At 36.7% G+C, this 21,726-nt stretch overlaps 1 protein-coding gene across 2 annotated transcripts in view; it reads left to right on the top strand.

Moving 5' to 3' along the window:
• The window catches only part of METAP1 (methionyl aminopeptidase 1), a 65,976-nt gene that overhangs the window by 37,311 nt on the left and 6,939 nt on the right, over nucleotides 1–21,726 (top strand). For both annotated transcript variants that reach the window (XM_025873491.2, XM_025873492.2), the window contains exons 3-9: nucleotides 3,754–3,866; nucleotides 5,020–5,080; nucleotides 9,245–9,336; nucleotides 10,571–10,654; nucleotides 13,159–13,297; nucleotides 14,840–14,971; nucleotides 18,633–18,776. In XM_025873491.2, coding sequence (XP_025729276.1) covers nucleotides 3,754–3,866; nucleotides 5,020–5,080; nucleotides 9,245–9,336; nucleotides 10,571–10,654; nucleotides 13,159–13,297; nucleotides 14,840–14,971; nucleotides 18,633–18,776 — 765 coding nt within the window. The remainder of the gene's footprint in view (nucleotides 1–3,753; nucleotides 3,867–5,019; nucleotides 5,081–9,244; nucleotides 9,337–10,570; nucleotides 10,655–13,158; nucleotides 13,298–14,839; nucleotides 14,972–18,632; nucleotides 18,777–21,726) is intronic.

Below are 21,726 nucleotides of genomic sequence, written 5' to 3' on the forward strand. Positions count from 1 at the left end.
ATGGTGCCCTCTTGGATCTTTGGGCATGGTTCCCTTAGTGGGTGAGAGCATTGTTCTTGGTTCCTTTGGGCTGTTTTGGTTAGAGACAGCCCTCAGCTGGCCAGCCCTGTATCTTTCAGATCCTATTAAATTGACCCTGACTACACCCATTGGGGAGGACAGTCCCAGAGGAGGGAATGGTGTTGGGAAGGTTGGTATCCAGGGGAAAAGAATGTTGGGCTGGCAAGGAACCAGGGTGTATTAGAAGATCGCATTTTATTCCAAGAAGCAATAGTGAGATAACATACAGCATGCAGTTCATTTCACGGAGATGACATACCCCGCCTTTTTCTTTTTTTTTTTAAGACCTTATTTATTTATTTGAGAGAGACAGAGATAGCGAAGAGAGAGCAGGAGCGGGGAGGAGAGGGAGAAGCAGGCTCCCCACTGAGCTGGGAGCCTGACACAGGGCTTGATCCCAGGATCCTGGGACTGAGCCACCCAGGCACCCTGTTTTTCTTTCTTTCTTTCTTTCTTTTTTTTTTTTAACTGTAATGTGTACTGATCTCTAATTAAGGAGCCTGATTTATATTTATATTGGTACAGGATATTGGTCTGTCATTTGCTTTTAATATTTTTGCCTAGTTTTGGCACGAGAGTAATCCTGGACTCATGAAATGGGAGATGTTGCCTCCACTTTTCTTTTCTAGAAGAGATTGTGTAGAATTGGTATTATTTCTTCTGTAAATATTTGGTATAATTTATTAGTGAAGCCATCTGGACCTAGAGTTGTTTTGATTGCAGAAGCTAATCAGGCCTTAGGAAAATTTGAAGTGTGAGTTAAAGAAATGACTCAAGGGTAGAATTTACTTTTCATGTGTCCTGGTGAAGAAGACCGGTTAGATTGCAAAGCCCTTAGATGCACATAGTGTTGACGCTCACTCGGTGCATATTTCCAACATGTATCTCCTGTCAGAATGCACACAGTAGCATTGGCTGTTAGTCTGATCTGTAAAAGTTGTCAGTAATAATATAGTATGTTTTATATTGTCACTTTTTTTAGTTTATCACTGATAAAACCAGTGTTTCTTTGTCACCTTTGCTTATAGTTAAAAGGTAGGAGGAGCACTTTATAAGTATTTTTTGAATAGCCAAAAGTATGATATGAAAACTCGATTTAAAAACAAAACAGAACTTTAAATAATCCTTTTTATTCTACTTCTCTACCCCTCCAAACCTAGTATGCTTGATTTTTGGATAGCAGAGAGAAGGTGTTATGTCATCATTCAGAACTGGTTCCACCAAGCTTTGTGAGCATGGGTTACGTTAAGCCTCACCTCCAAAATGCTGAAATTACAGGTTTGTTATGAGGATTAAATAAATAAATCCACATAAAGTGCTTAGCATATGTACAATGCCTAGTAAGTGCTCAACAATTGTTTAATAATCATCTCTGGAAGAACCGAGTCAGGATTGTGAGCAGAAAATCCTGTCCCAGGCAAAGCTTAGACGTGTGCAGTTCTTCTGTGTCAGCTGACTAGGAGGAGGCAGCCTGCACAGGACCTTTTTAAGAGTGAGGCCTGGGTGTGCTGTGCTTTGGGTCACACCTTGTGCATACCAGATACTCTTTGCCACTCCCTGCAGCGTACCTGGCTGGGCCTTTGGCATTGTCATGTTTGAAAGACAACTACAGATATTTATTTACACTGTCCTGTGCTCTCAGTCTTTTGACAAAGACCCATTGGTGAATAATTTTGTTCCTAATCCCCAGTACAGTTCATGCTTACTAGTAGGTATCTGTTAATGTGTCTAGCATTTGAGGGTTAGATCAAATTGATCCTGAAATGTAAACTAACTTACTTTTGAGGTGTAAATTTCCCTAAGTAAATTATACCTAGAGATTAGAAATTGCCATAATTCAGTCTTAACTGATTTAGGTAGCTTTGAGTTATATTATTTGTTGGAGGTCTGCTTTTAATTCTCTTTTGAAAATAGATTGTGGAAAAGCCCGAACACAGATCAGCAGGAAGCTTTGAAAGATTGTGCATCTTTCCTTCTCCCTCCACACTCCCTGGGAGTGTGTCAGACCAAAAAGCCTACATCTTGATTGCTGTTCTGTCCTAGGTTTCAGGTGAAAATTATTCTAGAAGTTCATATTTCAGACAAAGCACTTGATGCAGTTGATAGCCGAAGCAGGCGTCCACTTGCCTGCATTTTGAACTGTTTCCTGTAATGTTTGACCCTGGGGGTAATGAATGGAGTCCAGTTTTGTCCTGGGATGCGAAACAGTTTTCCTATTGACATTCACGTTCACGGTGGCTTTCTTGAACTCCAGAGGGGAGAAAGATCTAAAATTCAGGAGCATGATAAGAGCTTTTCTTTTCCTTTGCTATTCTTATCTTATTTTCTAGTCTTACTCTTTTCTATTCCTTTACCTTATATGTAATATTATAATTGCATTCTCTTCCAAAGCAATGTGACTGGACTGGCTGTATTTTTGCAGTCTTGTCAGTTGTGTTTCAACCACTGTTCAATCCCAGGTTGACGAAGGGCTCTGTGGAAAGGGTACTGCACTGGGAACCAGCGTTCCTACATGTCTCTGCACTTGTGAGCCATACTGCCTCAGTTTTCTCCTCTGTAAAATGAGGAGTCAATAGTGTAGATTGTCTTTTTGTTTTTGTTAACTTTAGGACTTACTGATCTTATAACTGGAAGTTTATACTTCACTCATTTCACCATTCCTCTGCAGCTTAACATTATGTGAGTATTTCTGTTCCTCCCCATTTTGGATGTTTAGATTGTCTAAAGGAAGTCTGACTTTTATTTTTTTGTTTTTTAATTTTTTTTAAGTCTGACTTTTAAAAACTATGATAGCTTAACAGTAAACAGGAGAAGATCAGTGTGCATTGGGAGGTGTATAGGTTGATTTGGTGTAGGAGGGATTTGAATTCCTGCTGTGTAAAAGTCTTAGGTTACTTTTATTTTACTTGGTGGATAAGAGATGCAGTCAGGGTGCTGACATCAGACACTATTGAGGGTCTATTCCATGTGCAAAGAATTCTTAGGTGCATTAACATTATGTACTAATAACTAACCTGGTAAGAGTGAGTGTGTGTGTGTGATTCTTAATTTTTCTGAGTTTTCGGTAATTTTCTGTTGATTGTTCCCTCCTCTTATCTTTGACTTTCCTACTTCTCTTACTCCCTTTCTGAAAAAAGGCATAGGATGACTATAAAATTTTCAAAGCATTCTGAAGTACTTGTCTGAAAGCTGTTTGCCAGCTAAGTGGGAAATTTTTGTTTTTTACTTTAAATTTGCTGTGGAATTATTTAGAATCCGTTCTTTCAGTAAGAGCACAGAATCCATTTATAACATCTGCTCTCAGTTGGGAAGTTTTGCCTAGGCTTAGATTTTATATTTCAAAAAATGGGCTTCCTATAAATTGACATTGTAGAGAGAATACATTTAGCATTTTCTTGGAAAAGGAGTTCTGTGAGCTATTCCTATTTGGTACTGTGTAAAATCTTAGAATATGTTTAGCTTGGGTCTTTTCTCCCAAGACACTTAAATCTTTGAGGAATCATAGGGTTGTGAACATAGCAAGAAAGCAGAAGCTTTGGTGATTTAGGTTAGGGTGGAAGTTTGCTAGATTTTTACGCCTGGGCTCTGTGGCTTGGTTTCCAAACAAGTGATAGCTTGTTCCAAACAAGTGCTCAGTAGCTTGACAACTGAAGTATTTCTTTCTCTTTTATTTCTTGTCTGCCCACCTCCTAGAAGATGAAAAGGCCAAACGAGAAGTGTCCTCCTGGACTGTAGAAGGTGATATTAACACTGATCCATGGGCAGGCTATCGATATACTGGTAAACTCAGACCACATTATCCACTGGTGAGTAAATAAGGTAATACAAATTTTACATTATTTTTTTTTTTTAAGATTTTATTTAATAGAGAGGGGGGGAAAGGATAAGCCAGGGGAGGGGCAGGAGGAGAGGGAGAAGCAGACTCCCCAGTGAGCGGGGAGCCCACTGTCGCTGTCTGGCTTGATCCCAGGACCCTGGGATCATGAACCGAGCCAAAGTCAGACACTTAACTGACTGAGCCACCCAGGCGCCCACAAAATTTTACATTCTTTCAAACCAGTTTTCAGAATTTTCAGTTTCCTAAAAATGATACATGTGTTTTGTATTCCAATTATTAATCATATAATCAGGATTAAATTTGCATTCTAGCTCTTTAGCTTTTATGATATATTACTTGGAATTTAGGATAATTGAGAGTCATGGGCAAAACAAAGAATTTTAGGTGAAAGGATTAAAAATGCTCTAATCTTATTAGAATGAGGTAGAATAGGTATTTTCTGGCCAGCACAGTGATAGTGTATATTACTCTTTTCCTAGTATTTTTAAGCAGGATATATTTCCACCTTAATTTAGATATGGCTTTTCTGCCACACCCAGCCCTTCCTATGTTCTTGGCAGGTGGACCTCAGGAATCTTAACACAGGAATTGACTTAAGTTGACATCTGTTTGCTATCCTTAAATATTTAAAAACTCTTTACTGATGGTTTTCTTTTTATCAAAGGGGTATATCTTTAAATTTTAAAATTTGGAAAAATATAAAAAACATGAGAAAGTCTCTTTAATTCTACCTCCAGAGATAATGACCAAGAGCATATTAATGTATATTTACTTTGAGACATTATTTTATTACTGTTTTTGGTTTGCTGGTTTGTTTGGAGCAACATGGGCACCTTGCTGTCTGTGTCATCTTAAATCCTAACTTGTCCACTCTCCTCCTTTCGTAAGTATCCTCAGAAAGGCAGTGGCATTAGCCACTAGGAAAGGAAAGCTTAGTCTTCATGAAAGAGATACGATATTTAAGATGTCATTTAAAACTTGTTTTCCACTTATATGATATGAATGAACTTTTATCTTTAGTGTTTTTTCCCCTACATTTTTTTTCTTTGTTAGTAAATTTTAATAATGAAAGTTACTTTCAGATTTGAATTGGTTTTAACTAACTTCTTTGATGTTTTTAGATGCCAACAAGGCCAGTGCCAAGTTATATTCAAAGACCAGATTATGCTGATCACCCTTTAGGTAAATTCTGTGCTGATTCTTCATTTTTCAATTTGTGGGCTTGGTGACTACTGCAAAGGAAAGGAGTTTTTTTGTTTTTTTTTTTTTTTTTGGTGGAAATTTTTCAGTGCTGGATTTCCAATAAAATGTAAACATGTGTTTCCGAGACACAGTAGAACATTTGTAAGAATCAAAGATTCTTTCCTCCCTTTAGAAATCTACCCAATTCTGAAAACATTGTTTATGTAGCTAACGGCTACATTTAACATGATGTATTTTGTGTTGTTCTGTCAAATTCTAGATTAAAAATTGTTTTGATTTTAACATGTCCTCCTACCTTAATTATGTAATATCTATTTAGATTAAAAAAACAGCTTGTGGAGGCCTTGATTGTGAATGTCTAATTGACATTGATGAATGTCAGTAATGAACATTTAGTTCATTGATTGAATGAACTAAAGACTCTGGGCTATAGCAGTAATAGAAATAATAGGATGATTATGATTCTATAACTGATACTTATTTTTTCATGACTACGTGTCAGGCACTGTGTTAAGTTCTTTACATGCATTCCTTTCTCCATTTAATGCTTTGACCACCCCTGAGTTGGGTTCCATGGTCTTCTCCATTTTATAGATACTGATAGTGAGACACCCAGAGAAGATAGGTAATTTGCAGCACAGGTTAGTGGAGCAGTCTGATCTTAGGGCCTGCATACATAGCTTCAGTTGGACTATGTGAGATTACTGATTTTGCATGTCTAAAATGTTGAGTATCAGCATTTTTCTGTGGTTTAATCTACTAAGCTGAGCTACCTTTGCTTTGTTCTCTAAGAGGTGGAGAGGTGTATTAACTTATGAATATAATTTTATTTTTTAAAAGATGTGTTGATTTATTTTAGAGATATAAAGAGAGAGTGCGCATGGGCAGTGGGAATGGTAGAGGGAGAGGGAGAGGAAGAGAGAATCCACAAGCAGACTCCTCGGCTGAACACAGAGCCCATCACGGGACTCAGTCTCAGGACCCTGACATTATGACCTGAGCCGAAATCAAGAGTTGAGTTGGCCGCTTAATGGACTGAGCCACCCAGGCGCCCCATGAATAGAATTTTAAAGTTTAGTTAAACTCCACAATTTCAGATGAATTGAAGGACAGGACAGTCTGAATGACAATATTGTTAAGGATGTATAATTTCATTTCTCTATACTTAATATTCTTGAGTATAGTTTTAATTTGTTTTAAAAAAAATACATAGACAAGGTAAATTCTAATAGGATAAAATGTTACACAGTGAAAAGTAAGAAATTACTTTCGCCCCAGAGGTAACCACTGTTAACAGTTTATTGGGGCACTTTCTGGAGATATTTTATGTGTGCACACACAAAAATACCCCACCCCAATTCCACACAAAAGGAACAAACTGTATATACTTTTTCACCTTGTTATATTCTCTTAATATTTCTTGGAAACATTCTATATAAACCCTCCACTTCTTTTTAATGACTGAGGTGTATTGCATTGTGTGGATGTGTCAGTTTGTTAAACCAGGCCTCTACTAATGTATGGCTGGTTTATTTCCAGGTTTTTACTTCTTACAATTTGACTGCAGTAACTCTTTTTTATTTACTTCTTTGTGAACGTGTGAGAGTATTTCTGTAGGTTAATTGCCTGAAGTAAATAGGTAGATCAAAGGATGCATGCATTTTTTATTTTGAGAGGTACTACAAATTTCCGAGATTTTGCCATTTGTTGCTCTCATTAAAAACATATGGGGGGGTTTCTTTTCCTACATCCTCCCCAGTATAGAATGTTGCCAAGTTTTATGATTTGTGCTAATTGTTACTGTAATTTATATTTTTAAATTGTAAGGTTGAGCATCTTTTTATATGTTAAAGGTCATTTTATTTTTTTTCCCTCTTGATCTGTCTGTTCATATCCTTAGCCTCCCCCTCAGTTAGATTTGTAGTTTTTTCTATACTGAGTTATAAGTGCTCTTTCTATATTAAGAAAAATAATCCCTTGATATATGTGCTATAAATGTTTTTTCCCAACTGAACATTTACATTTTTGTCTTTATAGCATTACATTTATGACACATTTTCAACGTTTTTCTGTAATAAAATTTATCACTGTTTTCTTTTAAGGTGTCTATGGCTTTATGACCTAGAAAGACCTTTTTGGTTCAGATATTATAAAAAATATTTTCTCCTCTTTTCTTCCACTATTTTCATGGTTTCACTCTTTGTGTATGATAAGATTTTTGATGCTTTTATCATTTATTATTAGGTGTTAAATAGGGATGCAACTTAATTTTTCTCTCAGAAGAATATCTGGTTATCATATCACTAGTGTTTAAACAAATCAGTTGTCTTTTAATTGATTTTTAAATGCAATCTATGTCCTTATAGTAAGTTCTCACACGTCTGGGTCTGTTTTTGGTTTCTAATCTGTTTCATTAACCCATTTGTCTAATCATGTGCCATTGCCAAACTCTTTTAATTATTACTGCTATGTAATGTTTTAATACTTGGTAAGCCTTGTTGCCCCACCTTTCCTCTTTTTCAGAATTTTCCTGGCATTCTTACATGTTTGTTTTTCCATGTGAAATTTATTTTATTTTATTACTTTTTCCATGTGAAATTTAGAATCTGTCTGGTTCCCAGAAATACCCTGTTGCCATTTTTTATTGGGATAGCATTAAATTTATAGACTCATATTGGAAGAATTCACATCTTTACAGTATGGAGTATTCCTACCCAAGGAGAGGGTGTTTTTCTCTTTTGTCTCCTTTTATGTCTTTTAGTGGTGTTTTCAATTTTTCTTCATTAGGCTTCCTTTTTGTTGTTAAGTTTATTCCTGGATACTCTTTTAGTTACTCTTATGAATAGCATCTTCTCTATTTTCTAGCAGTGGTTTGTATATGGGAAAGTTAATTGACTCTGATGTATTTATCTGATATTCTGCCAACTTGCTGCACTCTTATTTCTAGTCATTTATCAGGTATTCCCTTGTTCTAGGGACACATAATCATATCTCTCAAATGATGAGGGTTTTGTTCTTTCTAGTTTTATACATCTTATTCTTTCTCTTGTTTAATTACATTTGTTAGTACTGTCAGAACATTGTTAAATAATACTCCTGAGGAGTGGACATTCCATTATGATGGTTCTTAACTTGAGATTGGTATTTGTCATGTTAAGGTGCTAGCTGGCCATGTTATCAGAATTATCTTTGAAGATGATCATTTATCTTTCCTCTCTTAATCTGCAGCTCTGATGGATTATATTAATAGGTTTGTTAATATTGAACTATCCTTGCCTTTCCAATATGAATCTCATTTAAATCATGCTGTATTTTGTTTTTTGGATTTTGTTTGATAATACTTTATTTGGGATTTTTATATCTTTTATAAAAAAGCTTAGTTTATGGTTGGTTATATTCTCTTTTGTCAAGTTTTGAAATAATTATACTGACTGTGACACTTTTCAAATGTATGAATAACTTGAATTAAGCTAATTTTATTAGTGAAAATTCTTAGGGTGGTATTTTTCAAACTTTTTTGACTATGACATAGAACGAAAAATGGATTTTATAACATCTGTGTGTGTGTGTGTGTGTGTGTGTGTAAATTAACATTCCACAATAGCACTTAGTCCTATTCTATATGATTTAGTCTAATATTTTCTGTTCCATGTATTTTCTTTAGAAAAATGTTAGTCATGGTCCACTAACGGGTCACAAGCTACAGTTTGAAAAACACCGACTTAGGTTCTTGTTTAAAAAAATCAGTGAGTATAATGATTCATCAGTAGTTGGTATATAATTGCTTCATTAGTTGATGATCGTTACAGCAATTTGTAAATTGTATGGTACTGTTTAAGTGTGAATCATTTCCTGACCTTACCAGCATATTGCCTGTCGTATAATAAGTACTCCATATTGACTGATTTCTAATAGATCTGGGAGTTTGTTCTTTCGAATTGTCTTCAGTTTGTTTAGCAAATTTCCTTTTCATATTGAAAATATTTTTAAAAAATATCTGACCTGGACCCTCCAAAATGATGAGATACTATTGTGTGAAATAATGAGGCTTGACGATTACTGTGTCATTAGGAAGACAATTAGGCTAATAAATACTACATCTTTCCATTCATTCTGGCTTTTCTTACTGATTTTCTTTTTCAGGAATGTCTGAATCTGAACAGGCTCTTAAAGGTACTTCTCAAATTAAATTACTCTCATCTGAAGATATAGAAGGAATGCGACTTGTATGTAGGGTAAGAGTTACTTTTTTCCCCATGGAGTAAGCTACATTTAAGTGGACATGAAGTAGTTAGACATGAAGTCAATGATTTGTTGATTTATAAAGGTAGCAAATGTTACATTATAAGACTTTAGCTAGTCATACTTATTTTTCATTAAAGTATTGCTAGCATATAATTTTATGCAACTGTTGTTTTCTGCATCGAAGCTTGGATAGCCTATTTGAAAAATAATACGGCAGGTAATCTAGTTTAGTTGGCAGTCAATTTTTTGACCTGTTGAATTTTTTTTTTTTTTTTTTAAAAACCAGGTATATTCATGATATTTTGTCATTTTATTTTCACGAGTCATCATAACATAGGGCAAAGTTTAAGGCTTTATATAACTTTAAGTTAAAGCCTCTGTTAAAGCCATGAAATACAGTAGCCCACCCTTATCCGTGGTTTTGCTTTCCATGGTTTCAGTTACCCGTGGTCAACCACGGTCTGGAAGCAGGTGATCTTTTTTCTGATGTATTGTCAGAAGGTCATTAGTAGCTTAATGCTACATCACAATGCCTGTGTCATTCACTTCATTTTATCTCATCATGGAGGCATTTTATCATCCCACATCATCCCCAGAAGGGTGAGTACAGTATAGTAAGCTATTTTGAGAGAGAGAGAGAGATCACATTCATATAACTTTTATTAGAGTATATTGTTATATACTTTCTCTATATAATAATTGTTCTGTTATTGTTGTTAATCTCTCAGTCCTTTATTTATAAATTAAATTTTATCATAGGTTTATATATATAGGAAAAACATAGTATATGTTGGTTTCAGTACTGTCTGGTTTCAGGCATCCAGAGGGTCCTGGAACATATCCGCTACAGATAATGGGAGACTACTGTAACTAGGAAGTATAAAAATGTGAGAAGACTTAACTTCCATCAACTGATTATTGTTTAGATTCCTAGGATATGCATTTTCACATCAAAATCAGTCATGCTTTCTTATTAAGCTAGTTAGCCCAATTTTATTTATATATTTATACACACATCTATTTATTGATGGACATTGGAAATGCAAATGGTTTTAAAATGAAAATTCACGAATATAATAATATATAATATTTAAATTAAAATCTCTATAATAATTAGAGATCTGTAAAACAAATCTCTGACAAAATCTAAGATAGTACAAAGGGTACAGATTTCTGTTTCTGTTCTATTTCTTCTTGAATGTATTAAATGTTTCTCTTTTACAGCTTGCTAGAGAAGTGTTGGACATTGCTGCTGGCATGATTAAACCGGGTGTAACTACTGAAGAAATAGATCATGCTGTACACTTAGTAAGAACTTTACTTATGAAAATGTTTTTCGCATTATTAGATGTTTCAGACTTCTAAAAATTAAGTAAACTTAAGTTCTGAATGTCTAAAATAATGTCTAAATTAACATAGCTAATTTGAGAGCAGATTTTTACTTTATTTCAATATAGAAAATATCCAAGTCTTTACTCCCATTTTTAAGTATCTGTGATACTGAGGTCTGAGGTGGCTTGATATATCTTGTTTCTGAAACCTCACATTTTATGTTTTAGTTTAGTTTTTATAAAATGGTAATTTTATAAATATATAGTGCTTTATTTTTTTAATACTAGTGCTTTAAATAAATCATGCCACTACATACATTAAATATTCTAAAATAAAGAATACAACTTCTGAAGCTATATTAGTAGAAAAATGTTCCCTTTTATATCTACAATAACAAAGCAGTAAATAGGTAAATGTTTGTAGTAAATATGATATAGGGATATTTTTTATAAAGATTGCCTATCCATCATGGAGAGACCTTAGTACATGAGTAGTAATGAATGCACACATTATATGAATAGATTGTTCACAAGAGAAGAGCAATAATTAGTTAATAAATCACATGGAAAACTAATTAAACCTGCTATGGTAATCAAACAAATGCAACTCATGAAGACCTACTGAATGAGTCCATTATTTTAAAGATGTTTTTTTCCACTGCCTTTATGGAGAAGATGAAGCTGGAACTCCTTTACATGGTGGTGCTACTCTAAACTGGGACAACCTTTTTGAAAGGAAATTTGACAATGTGTCTTGAGCCATAAAAATGTTCATAAAATTATTTATTTATTGAGAGAGAGAAAGTGCATGCCTGTGTGTGTGAATGGGGGAGGGACTGATGGAGAGGGAGAGAGAGAATCCCAAGCAGCTCCTCGCCCAGCACGGAGCCCAGCAGTGGGGCTCGATCTCAATGAGATGCTGAGATCACGACGTGAGCTGAAATCAAGAGTCAGTTGTTTAACCAACTGAGCCACCCAGGTGCCCCAGCTTGTAAAATTTTTTATTTAAAAATATTTATAAATTCTGATTTTGGGGAATTGTTCCATATATTCTAAGATATATAATATGCAGTAATAGCATTTTGTGCACTTGCTATATAGCCCAGGTGCTCTTTTTTTTTTTTTTAATAGTGTGCGCAGAAGCCAGGGGGAGGGGCAGAGGGAGAGGGAGAAGCAGACTCTTCACTGAGCAGGGAGCCCGATGGTGGGCATGATCCCAGGACCCTGAGGTCATGACCTGAGCTGAAGGCAGATGCCCAACCAACCGAGCCACCCAGGTGCTCCCAGGTGCTCTTTTACACGCTGCTTTTACTAACTCATTTAGATATGAAATGAAATAGATACCACTGTTGTCTGCCTTATACAAGAAAGGAAACTGAGGCTGGGGTTAATTAACTTGTCCAATGTTAGACACAACTTGTAAGTGATGGAGTTAGCATTTTTAGTCAAGACAGTTTGCTGTGTAAACTACTATTTATACTGGCTGTGAGAAGTATAGAAGTATATCATTAAATAAGGGAAAAGTGACAGGCATGTAGTTATTGGTTCTAACATTTTTTGTAATTGAGGAAACTTAATTTAAATTTCCAATAATAGTGGAATTGCCAGTAAAATTATGGTGTATTTCACAAATCATATTAATATGCAACTATTTAAAAACCATTAGTCTGAAGACTATGTGGCAGTATGGAAGGAGAAATCATATATGCTATGACTCGCACTGTGTAAAAACATCCAAGTAAAATAGACTTAAGGAGAACCGGACCATTTTCTTAGAGGTTCTTTTGTTGTTCCATATGAGTGTAGTGATTAAAATGTATCTGGAAGTACTTTATCATCTCTCAGTTATGTTGGTACTCCTTTTTTGGTCATAGGGATATAGGCTTATGTAAGATATAGTTACATTAAAAGTATATTAATATTTACTTTAAATACTATCTTTTCATTTTAAATATATTTTTAATAAAAAGTTAATTCTAAACTAGAATCTTCATATACATTAACATTTGTGTGTATTTGTAAATATTTGTAATATGAATTTGCTTTTCTTTTGCAATTGTTAGTAAACTGGTTTGCGTACAGTCTGACTGGTGTGTATTGTTTAAGATAATATTTACTAATATTTCTAAAATAAAATATTAAGTTCATTAGCATCTGTGCAACAAATATTTTCACATTTTTCATATTTTGAAATCTGATTAATTGGGGTGCCTGGATGACTCAGTCCGTTGAGCATCTGCCTCCTGATTTTGGCTCAGGTCATGATCTCAGGGTCATGAGATCAAGCCCTGCGTTGGGCTCTGTGCTTGTGGAGTCTGCTTGAGATTCTCTTCCTTTGCCTCTGCTCCTTCCCCCACTCAGCGCACTCTCTCTTCTCTCTCTAAATAAATAAATACAATCTTAAAAAAAAAAATGTGGTTAATTGCATACTGATTTTTTCTTTTGCACATTCCAAATTATTTTCTCTGTATTTTATTATAGGCATGTATTGCAAGAAATTGTTATCCTTCTCCCCTGAATTATTATAATTTCCCAAAGTCTTGTTGTACTTCAGTGAATGAAGTGATCTGCCATGGGATTCCAGACAGACGGCCCTTGCAAGAAGGTGATATTGTTAATGGTAAGAAATATGTAAGTGTGACTTTTGTCCCCATCAGTGAAGCAACAACAAGGTTTTGGGCATCTTACAGTGACTTGCGTCTTGTTTACTTGGTTCCTATCTTTAACTTATCCTTTTTTTGTATTTAAAATTTAAAAGAAATCTTAAATCTATGGAAACATTTTTTATGATTTTAAGATACTGCTTTTAAGATACTTCTAGTATATGTTTGGTACAGCATGAATTTCTTTAATGCCCGTTATCGAATGTGATTGGTAAATTGGTGAAAAATGTCAGCGAAATGTGGAAGTAATGTTAATTCAAGTGGGATTTTTCCCCCCTTTTCCTTTTCGTCCACTGATGATTTTGAAGAGCTCAGGGCAGGCTTTCTTACACATGAGGAGAAGTTTTTAGTAATATCTGAGGAGAAGTTTTTAGTAATATCTGAATATCTGAAGACCCTAAGAAAAAAGCTAAAATCCTACAGAAGTGCCTTCCTTGATGTAAGAAGTTCAGAAGGTGGCTTTAAGGGCCACTGTGTTAAGCTGTCTTGCAAGTGTAGAGGAAGGAGCTGCCAGGATTTCCCTCTGTGATTAAAAGAAATATCGACGAAGAAGGCATCCCTAGATGGTATTTTTAATATTGATGAACTCGGTCTCTTTAGTCATCAGATACCTTCAAAGGCTTACATATCAGATGGGGAAGCATGAGCCCAAGTGGTAAAGGCTGCCAGGAGTGCACTGCCCGCAATGCTGGCTGGGAGGGATAGTGGACACAATGGACGCCTCTTGTTCCGGTTAGAACAGTCAGGGTGTCTGTTTATGAAGTGCCATAGGTGTCGAGTGGTCTGCCCAACCCTGTTTTTCATACAAACCCTGTTATTTTTATTACATGCATAATGCGTGTGGTTTTTCAGGAATGTATGTGTTGTGCTAGTCAACACACTATATTGTGATATTGTAGGTTGGTTGAAAATTCATGGTTTAAAAATCCTAATTTAATGTATATATTCAGTGTATTGTATAGTAGTAGTCTGTCCTCTTAAATATGGGGACAATGGGAGGGATGAATATTCACAAATAAGGGGAAGACAGATGAGTTTTTGAGAAACAAATGTAGAATAGTGTAAGTTTTTCTATTTACGGATGTGCTAGGAGGAGGAGAAAACTTTTCGAAGATGGTAAGTGAAAGCAGTGTTTTCTGTTTAATGTCAAAATGTAGCATAGTCGTCTGTTTAATGCTATTAATGTGGCTTATTGATCCTGCGTGAATGTGTCCTCAGTACATGTCTTCTGCCACACGTGATCTGATTGGTGCTGTACGTATAAAAGTCCACCATCTGGCTTGGGCTGCGCGACCAGGCACTCTTCTCCACAGTGCCTTTAGTTGCAGTACAGGCAAGGAGTGTCTTCCGGGAAGTCACTTGGTATCTCTTCGTGTCTGCTTTGAGAATGCAGAAATTGTCTTGCTCATGAAACTGCTTGACACTGTCATGTTGGAGAAGTGACTTCTATTTTGAAATAAAAACTGTTGTGGTCTTTATACTTGTACATTGTTTTGCAGTGGACATCACTCTTTATCGCAATGGTTATCACGGGGACTTGAATGAGACGTTTTTTGTTGGAGAGGTGGATGAGGGAGCGCGGAAACTGGTGCAGACCACGTATGAGTGCCTGATGCAAGCCATCGACGCAGGTCAGTGTCCATGCTGCGCACTCGCCACAGCAGCTGTACGTTCGGGGGCCTCACCCGGCTCTTGATTGCATTCCTTGTCCCACTGGCTCTGCCTCTCCCCTAACCTGACTTAGCTTGGGATTGTAGCAGGAATGATTGACAAGTGATTTGGGCATCCTTTGATGAGGTGGACCAGATGATTGTTATCATCCTTTACCTCTTCTGGATTGATCTGCCTTTTCTTTGGCTGATAAATGAGGAGAAATGTGTATTATACGTATAGCATATGATAAATGTATAGGAATGTATAGTTCTTGAGTGCAGCTTTCTTTCTACTTGTTAATTCTTTCATAAGTATTATGTTCTCATAAAAAAACAAGATGCTAGATTATAAGAAAAATGAATGATCTTCCTTTATACTTAGCTTTTTCCTTTTTATATCTTTGTTCTTTTTCTACTTTTAACGTTTAGGCTTTTTCTCTTTTTCTATTTTTATTATTATTTTTTAAAGATTTTATTATTTATTTATTTGACAGAGGGAGACACAGCAGGAGAGGGAACACAAGCAGGGGGAGTGGGAGAGGGAGAAGCAGGCTTCCCGCCGACTGGGAGCCCGATGCGGGGCTCGATCCCAGTACCCTGGGATCATGACCTGAGCCGAAGGCAGACGCTTAACAACTGAGCCACCCAGGCACCCCGTAGGCTTTTTCTACTTTTAACATTTAGTTTTTTTCTCCCCTGTGTATTAACAGACAGACACACCATATATACCTATATGTGTGTGTTTACTTAGGTTAAATGGTGTTAAAGTATTGGTAAATATTATGTAATTTAATACTTTCTCAGTAGAATCTTTATGATTTTTCCAAATTAGCATATGTATCTGCATGCATAGATCTACTACTCCCTTCTTTTAATGGCTCTATATTATATTCCACAGTATAAAAACTTCTACAGTTCTTCCCCTACTGGAATTTGGTGTTTTCCAAATGTCTTGCTTATTGTAGTGAATAACAACTTTTTTTTTTTTTGGTGAATTTTTTTTTTTTTTTTTTTTTATAAAAAATATTTTTTTTTTGGTTAATTTTTTTTTTTTTTTTTTTTGGTGAATAATACCTTTGAGTAGAGATATATTTCTTTTGGATTTTACTCAGGCTGTCTTTGTCCATACAAACAGCTCATACAGATATTTTTTTTGTTGATACTGTCTTAGGAGGCGCGAGAAGGAATGGTTTGTTGCGAATGCTAGCAGACTGTTTAAAAGGACAGTTTGAGTGCAAACAACATATTCAGTTGAAACTCACAACATTTTAGCTCTATTGTTTAGTATATTATTTGTACCCGCCGCCCCCTTCCTGCACAATAAACCTGATATATCATCAACAAAGTATTGGACATGACCAGGTTCTTTGGGAAACACATAGTTCTCTCTAATGACATAGATCTGTTATTTTTATCTATTTTAACATGCATGGAAGATGGTGAAATTTTTACTGATAAAGTTGGAGGAATGAAAAATGAAAACGTGATATTCTCATGTATCAGTGTATGAGATTTCTTTTTACTTATTGTTCATTGTGGATTATTTAAAAACTAATATTCTTTAGTGTTTAATTTCTCATTTGGGGAAGTTATAGTTTAAAATAACTCTTAGGGTTTCTGCCAGGTAATGTCTTCAATGTTTATGTCCTTTTTGCTTTTCTGTGAGTTGATTGAAATAACCAGATAGCGAAAGTGTTGTTTTACAAAGGCACAGGAATAAAACTTGCCAAGAAACTATCAGAAACCAGTCTTCGTTAACAGTAGCCAGGAAGGAACAAAAGTTGCTTAATCTCTGGAAAGTGCTATTAATACCTTTGTGTGTATCATTCTTGCCCCTTATTTTCTATTAACTTGGCGACTCAGTGTGGTGCGGCACAGTAGAGAGCTTCACTGTTGTTGAAATTCTCCTTCTAGAATAGGGCTTCTCAGCGTTTACATTATTGGCATTTTGAGTCTGGGAATTCTTTGTTGTGGAGCCTGTCCTTTGCATTGTAGGATGCTTAGCTACGTTCCTGGTCTTTACCCGCTAGATGCCAGTTGCACTCCTACTTGTGACAACCAGAAACATCTCCAGATTTTAATGAGGTGCATCCTTGGTATGAGAACTGCCTCGGGTTTGAGAATTAGGGAGGAATCTCCTCTCTTCTACTCTCTCATTATTTTTGAACAGGGATTTTCTTTGTTGTATATTGTACAAACTGGGGTTAAAATTTTGCTTTCCTCCCCCATGACTGGGGCTGATGGGAAGTCTTGGATGGGAATGCAAGGAAATCATTATGAAAGTCAGCATGGTTCCTCAAAATTATTAACATCCCACCCCCCAAAAAAGTCAAGCTAGAATATATAGTTAAGAGCAAGTATATATTAATTGAAATGATTCCTGGAGCTATCTCCCCAGAGATTTGCTTGGCTGGCGGAGATACGTTGTACCTGAACCTCAGGTTGGAAATCAGGTGGGCAGAGTAGGAGACTGTAGGGAGTCTGAAGACCCCCAGAACCATGGCTAGGTTCCCCAGGAGTCTGGCAGGGCCCAGCTCCTGGGGTCTCTGTGAGGAGAGCCATACCAACGAGAACCACTTTGTTTGTTTTAGTTTTTATTGAAACAGTGGTAAAAGTCATAAAAATTAAGCAGGGCAGGAATATATAGTAAGAAGTATCTTTCTTTTTTTTTTAAAGATTATATTTATTAGAGACCGTGCACACAAGTAAGGGGATGGGGCAGAAGCAGAGGAAGAAGCAGACTCGCCGCTGAGCAGGGAGCCCAGTGTGGGGCTTGATCCCAGAACTGTGAGACCATGACCTGAGCCAGAGGCAGAAGCTTAACAGACTGAGCCACCCAGGCGCTCAAGAAGTATCTTTCTGTACCCTATCTCCAGGACTGTGTTCACAGGCAACTCTGAATAATTTTAGGATCACTTTTATGGGGATAAAGAAGCCCAGGGGAAGTAATTCTTTGAGAAGTTGATCAGACTGAAACTGAGGACAAGTCAAGTTACTTTCTGGACATTCCTTTTCCTCCCGGTGCTCTCTCCTCTCCTTACCTCTTCTCACTTTAAAACACTAGCACACTTGGGGCCTCTGGGTGGCTCGGTCCGTTAAGCGTCCAGCTCTTGATTTTGGCTCAGGTCATGACCTCAGGGTAAATGGGATCAAGTCCCGCATCAGGCTCTGCACTGGGTGTGGAGCCTGCTTTAAGATTCTCTGTCTCCCTTTGTCCTCCTCCCTCCCCCCCGCACCGTGCATGCTCTCTCTCTCTCTCTTTCTCTCTCTCTGTCTTTCCCCAAAAAAAGGAGTAGTACCTTGACATTAGAGAAGGAGAGGAAGAGATGCGTGTTTTCCATTCTTTTGTTCATTCAGAAAACCAAAGGAACGTCTCCCCAACCCCTTCGTACTGCACATGTGTCTTTTTCTACACCGAAGGATGGAATACAGGTGCTACTGGTTTGAATCTCAGCTTTGCCATTTACTGGCAGTACAGCATCTCTTGTCCCTTGGTTTCCTCATCTGAAAGTTTCGTACATCTCTGTTTACGTGGCGGCATATAATGGAGGCATGCAAAGCATTTAGAAAGGTTCCTGGCACTTAGATAGTAAATGTTAGTTATTATTACTTTGTCATGACTCTTTTTTTTTCCTTTCAGTGAAACCTGGTGTTCGATACAGAGAATTGGGAAACATTATTCAGAAGCATGCCCAAGCGAATGGGTTTTCAGTTGTTCGAAGCTATTGTGGGCATGGAATCCATAAGCTTTTTCATACAGCCCCCAATGTACCCCATTATGCCAGTAAGTACTATCCAAAGATTTGGTTTTTGCTAGCCATTTATTCAACTAATATTTATTCAAACATTTAACAGGACCTACTATTTTGTACTTATTAATCTATAAGCTGTTATAAATGGACTGTCAAAATGTATATTTGCTCATACACAATACACATTCATATTTTGCTCATGTAACAGTCCAAAATGTGTGTTTGGTGACTGTTGGGGGTGGTCTTAGGGCAGTTATACTGTGACCCAGGTCCTGTCATCTTCATCCTATACCTTTCAAGGTCACTTTGGGTTACTCTTCTAACCTGTAGATACTGGGGAGGTTGGGAAGAAGCATGAAGGGGTATGTTTGGGAGGTTTTAATGAACCAGCCTGGAATTGGCATAAATCACTTAACATTGACTTTTCATTGGCAGGAGTGCAGTCATATGGCTACACTAACCGCGGAGGAGGTTGGGAAATATAATCTAGCTGAGTAATCAGAAGAAAAGTAAACTGGTTTTGGTGAACAGCTAATAGCCTCTGCCACGGGTCTAGCTGTCACTATTCTGATTCCTTAAGTGAAATTGGTTTGGTTTGGTTTGATTTTGTAGTGTATGTCAGATACTGTACTATTTGTTGGTATAAATACAGGGGAATAGAGGACCTTTCCTCAAGTTGAGTGGTGTTTGATAGAATAACGAAGGAAGTGTGGGACAATTAATGTTTTCCAGACACCTTTTCTCTTGGAGAGCTAGGTTGTGCAGGAATAAGTCTGCTGTTTAGTGCTCAAAAGGAAAGCTGTCCACACTAAGTCACCTAAGAAGGAATTTAACATGTATGTATGAGTTATTGCTATGTAGACACTTACATAGCTTTTTGTGCTTCAGTTTCCCCATCTTGAACAATAATAGGGAATGGCACCTCTCCGAGAAGTGTTACTAGGAGTGAGAGAGAGAACACATGGAGAGCACTTAATGTTAACTTTTAGAATAATGATGATGATGATATACATTATTTCATTTGATCTCACCACTCTGAATAATTTCTTAGCCTTATTTATTTATTTGTTTATTTATTTATTAAGTTGCACTGGGTGTGGAGCCTACTGCGGGCTTGAACTCACCACCCTGAGATCAAGACCTGAGCTGAGATCAAGAGTCAGATGCTTAACTGACTGAGCTACCCAGGCGCCCCTTTAGCCCTATTTTAAAAAGCAGATTGTGAAGAAAGAAAGAGAGAAAAAAAGATAGATAGATTCTGTGCTTAGGGAAGTACTTTATTTACTCAGGTTCACACAGACTAGTAAATAAATTCTAGGGCTAGGATTGGTACCTGGGTTCTGTCTTTCTAAAGGCAGTCTTTATTTCTGTACTTTGTGCTGCCTAGTGAGGACTGGAGCAGTTGGGTGCAGGTCCTGTGGGAGAAATATGGAATGGTTGAAATTTTGGTTTGGTGGAGAAGATGAGGAAGAACATTCCAGGAAGAAGATATCAAGAGTAAATGCTTCAAGTTGAGACTGAATAGAGACATGATAAGCTTGGGCTGAGTATTTTGTGTTAAAAACTAGCAGTAGGCAGTTATAGGACCAAGGATATTTGACTTCATTTGTAGGGATTTGCAGAAACATTTTTGAGCAGAAGAATGACAAGGTGAAGTTGCTATTTCAGTAAGACAGGTTTGGCAGTGGTGTCTAGAACGGATTGCAGGTGTGAGGGAGTCAGGCTAGCCAGCCCAATGCACAGTTGCTGCAGTTGAGGTGTGAGCTGGAAAATCCTAGGTGTCAGTAGTGGTGAAGAAAAGGGAAATGAGTGAGAAGCCTCTCAGTGGGAGAAGCTGGAGAAGTAGTTTAGAGCACAGCATTTGATCTATATCAACAAACATTTATTAGCAGACCACAAGGTTCTTATTTAAGCTGTGAACTGTGCTTGAAATAAAAATTAGCAACAGAAAATAAGTTACTAACTCAGTTCCTTCCTGGTAGGCCCTGTAACCACCCAATGTGCATTCCATTAACAGATTGGAAGTAGCTAGTCCGGTTGTAGTGATAAACGTGTATGTTTGTGTATGTGTGTGTAAAAAGAGTGTGTGCAGGGGAGGGGGTGAAAAAAGTCCCTTTACTTACTGAATTGACAACTCAGGTTTAGATATGGGTTATAAAAACAGAGACTGAAGAAGATAGAATTTATGGGAGAAGGGGATATGGGTCCATGATGATAGTGTCCATAAAACAAAACCATTTCATTAGGAATAAAAAATGATTCTGGAAAAAGAAGCGAGGACCAGGTATATACTTATTTCATAAATTTGAGACATTTATGAAAAGTCCAGTGTAAATTGGGTTTATGTAAATTAAAATATGTTGTGAACACTTTAGGGAAGTGTGAAAGGAAACTGCCCCGAGTCTATGTACATAGACCTTTTGAAATGTAAATGATCCTAGCTTTGGCTTGTCAACCCATATTCCTAACCCACTAAAGGTGGAACTAGGAAACTGTGTAACGTCCCTCCACCCCTTCTGTGTAAGAGAAGTCCTTGTTAGCTTAGAGTGATTGCCTTTTATTTCAGTCATCATGGTTGGGAAGTGAAGATAATACCCTATATTTAGAATGTATTTTACAATAATTCTTTGAGGTAGATGATAGAGCAGGTACAAATTTTTTAAAAAGTACTTAGCATAGAATCTGCAGTCGTGTAGTCAGTCAGATAAGGTATATTTGCTGAGTGAGGTATGTTGACAAACTGAAACCATGAGTCAGGTTGAGTGGGAGTTGTAACTTTTCTAGAATAATGAGTACTCTGCATCAGCACTGTCCGCTTGTAATGTATTATGAGGCACATATGTAATTTAAAAATTTCTTGTGGTCATATTAAAAAAGTAAAAAGAAAGAGGTGAACTAATTTTAATGGTATATTTTATTTAATGCATTGCATTCACAATGGCAGCATTTCAACATTTAGTCAATGTAAAAATGATTGAGGTG

This window comes from Callorhinus ursinus, unplaced genomic scaffold, assembly GCF_003265705.2.
Source record: "Callorhinus ursinus isolate GAN/ISIS: 27379988/994484 unplaced genomic scaffold, GSC_fseal_2.0 scaffold4, whole genome shotgun sequence".
NCBI classification, from domain to species: Eukaryota; Metazoa; Chordata; class Mammalia; order Carnivora; family Otariidae; genus Callorhinus; species Callorhinus ursinus.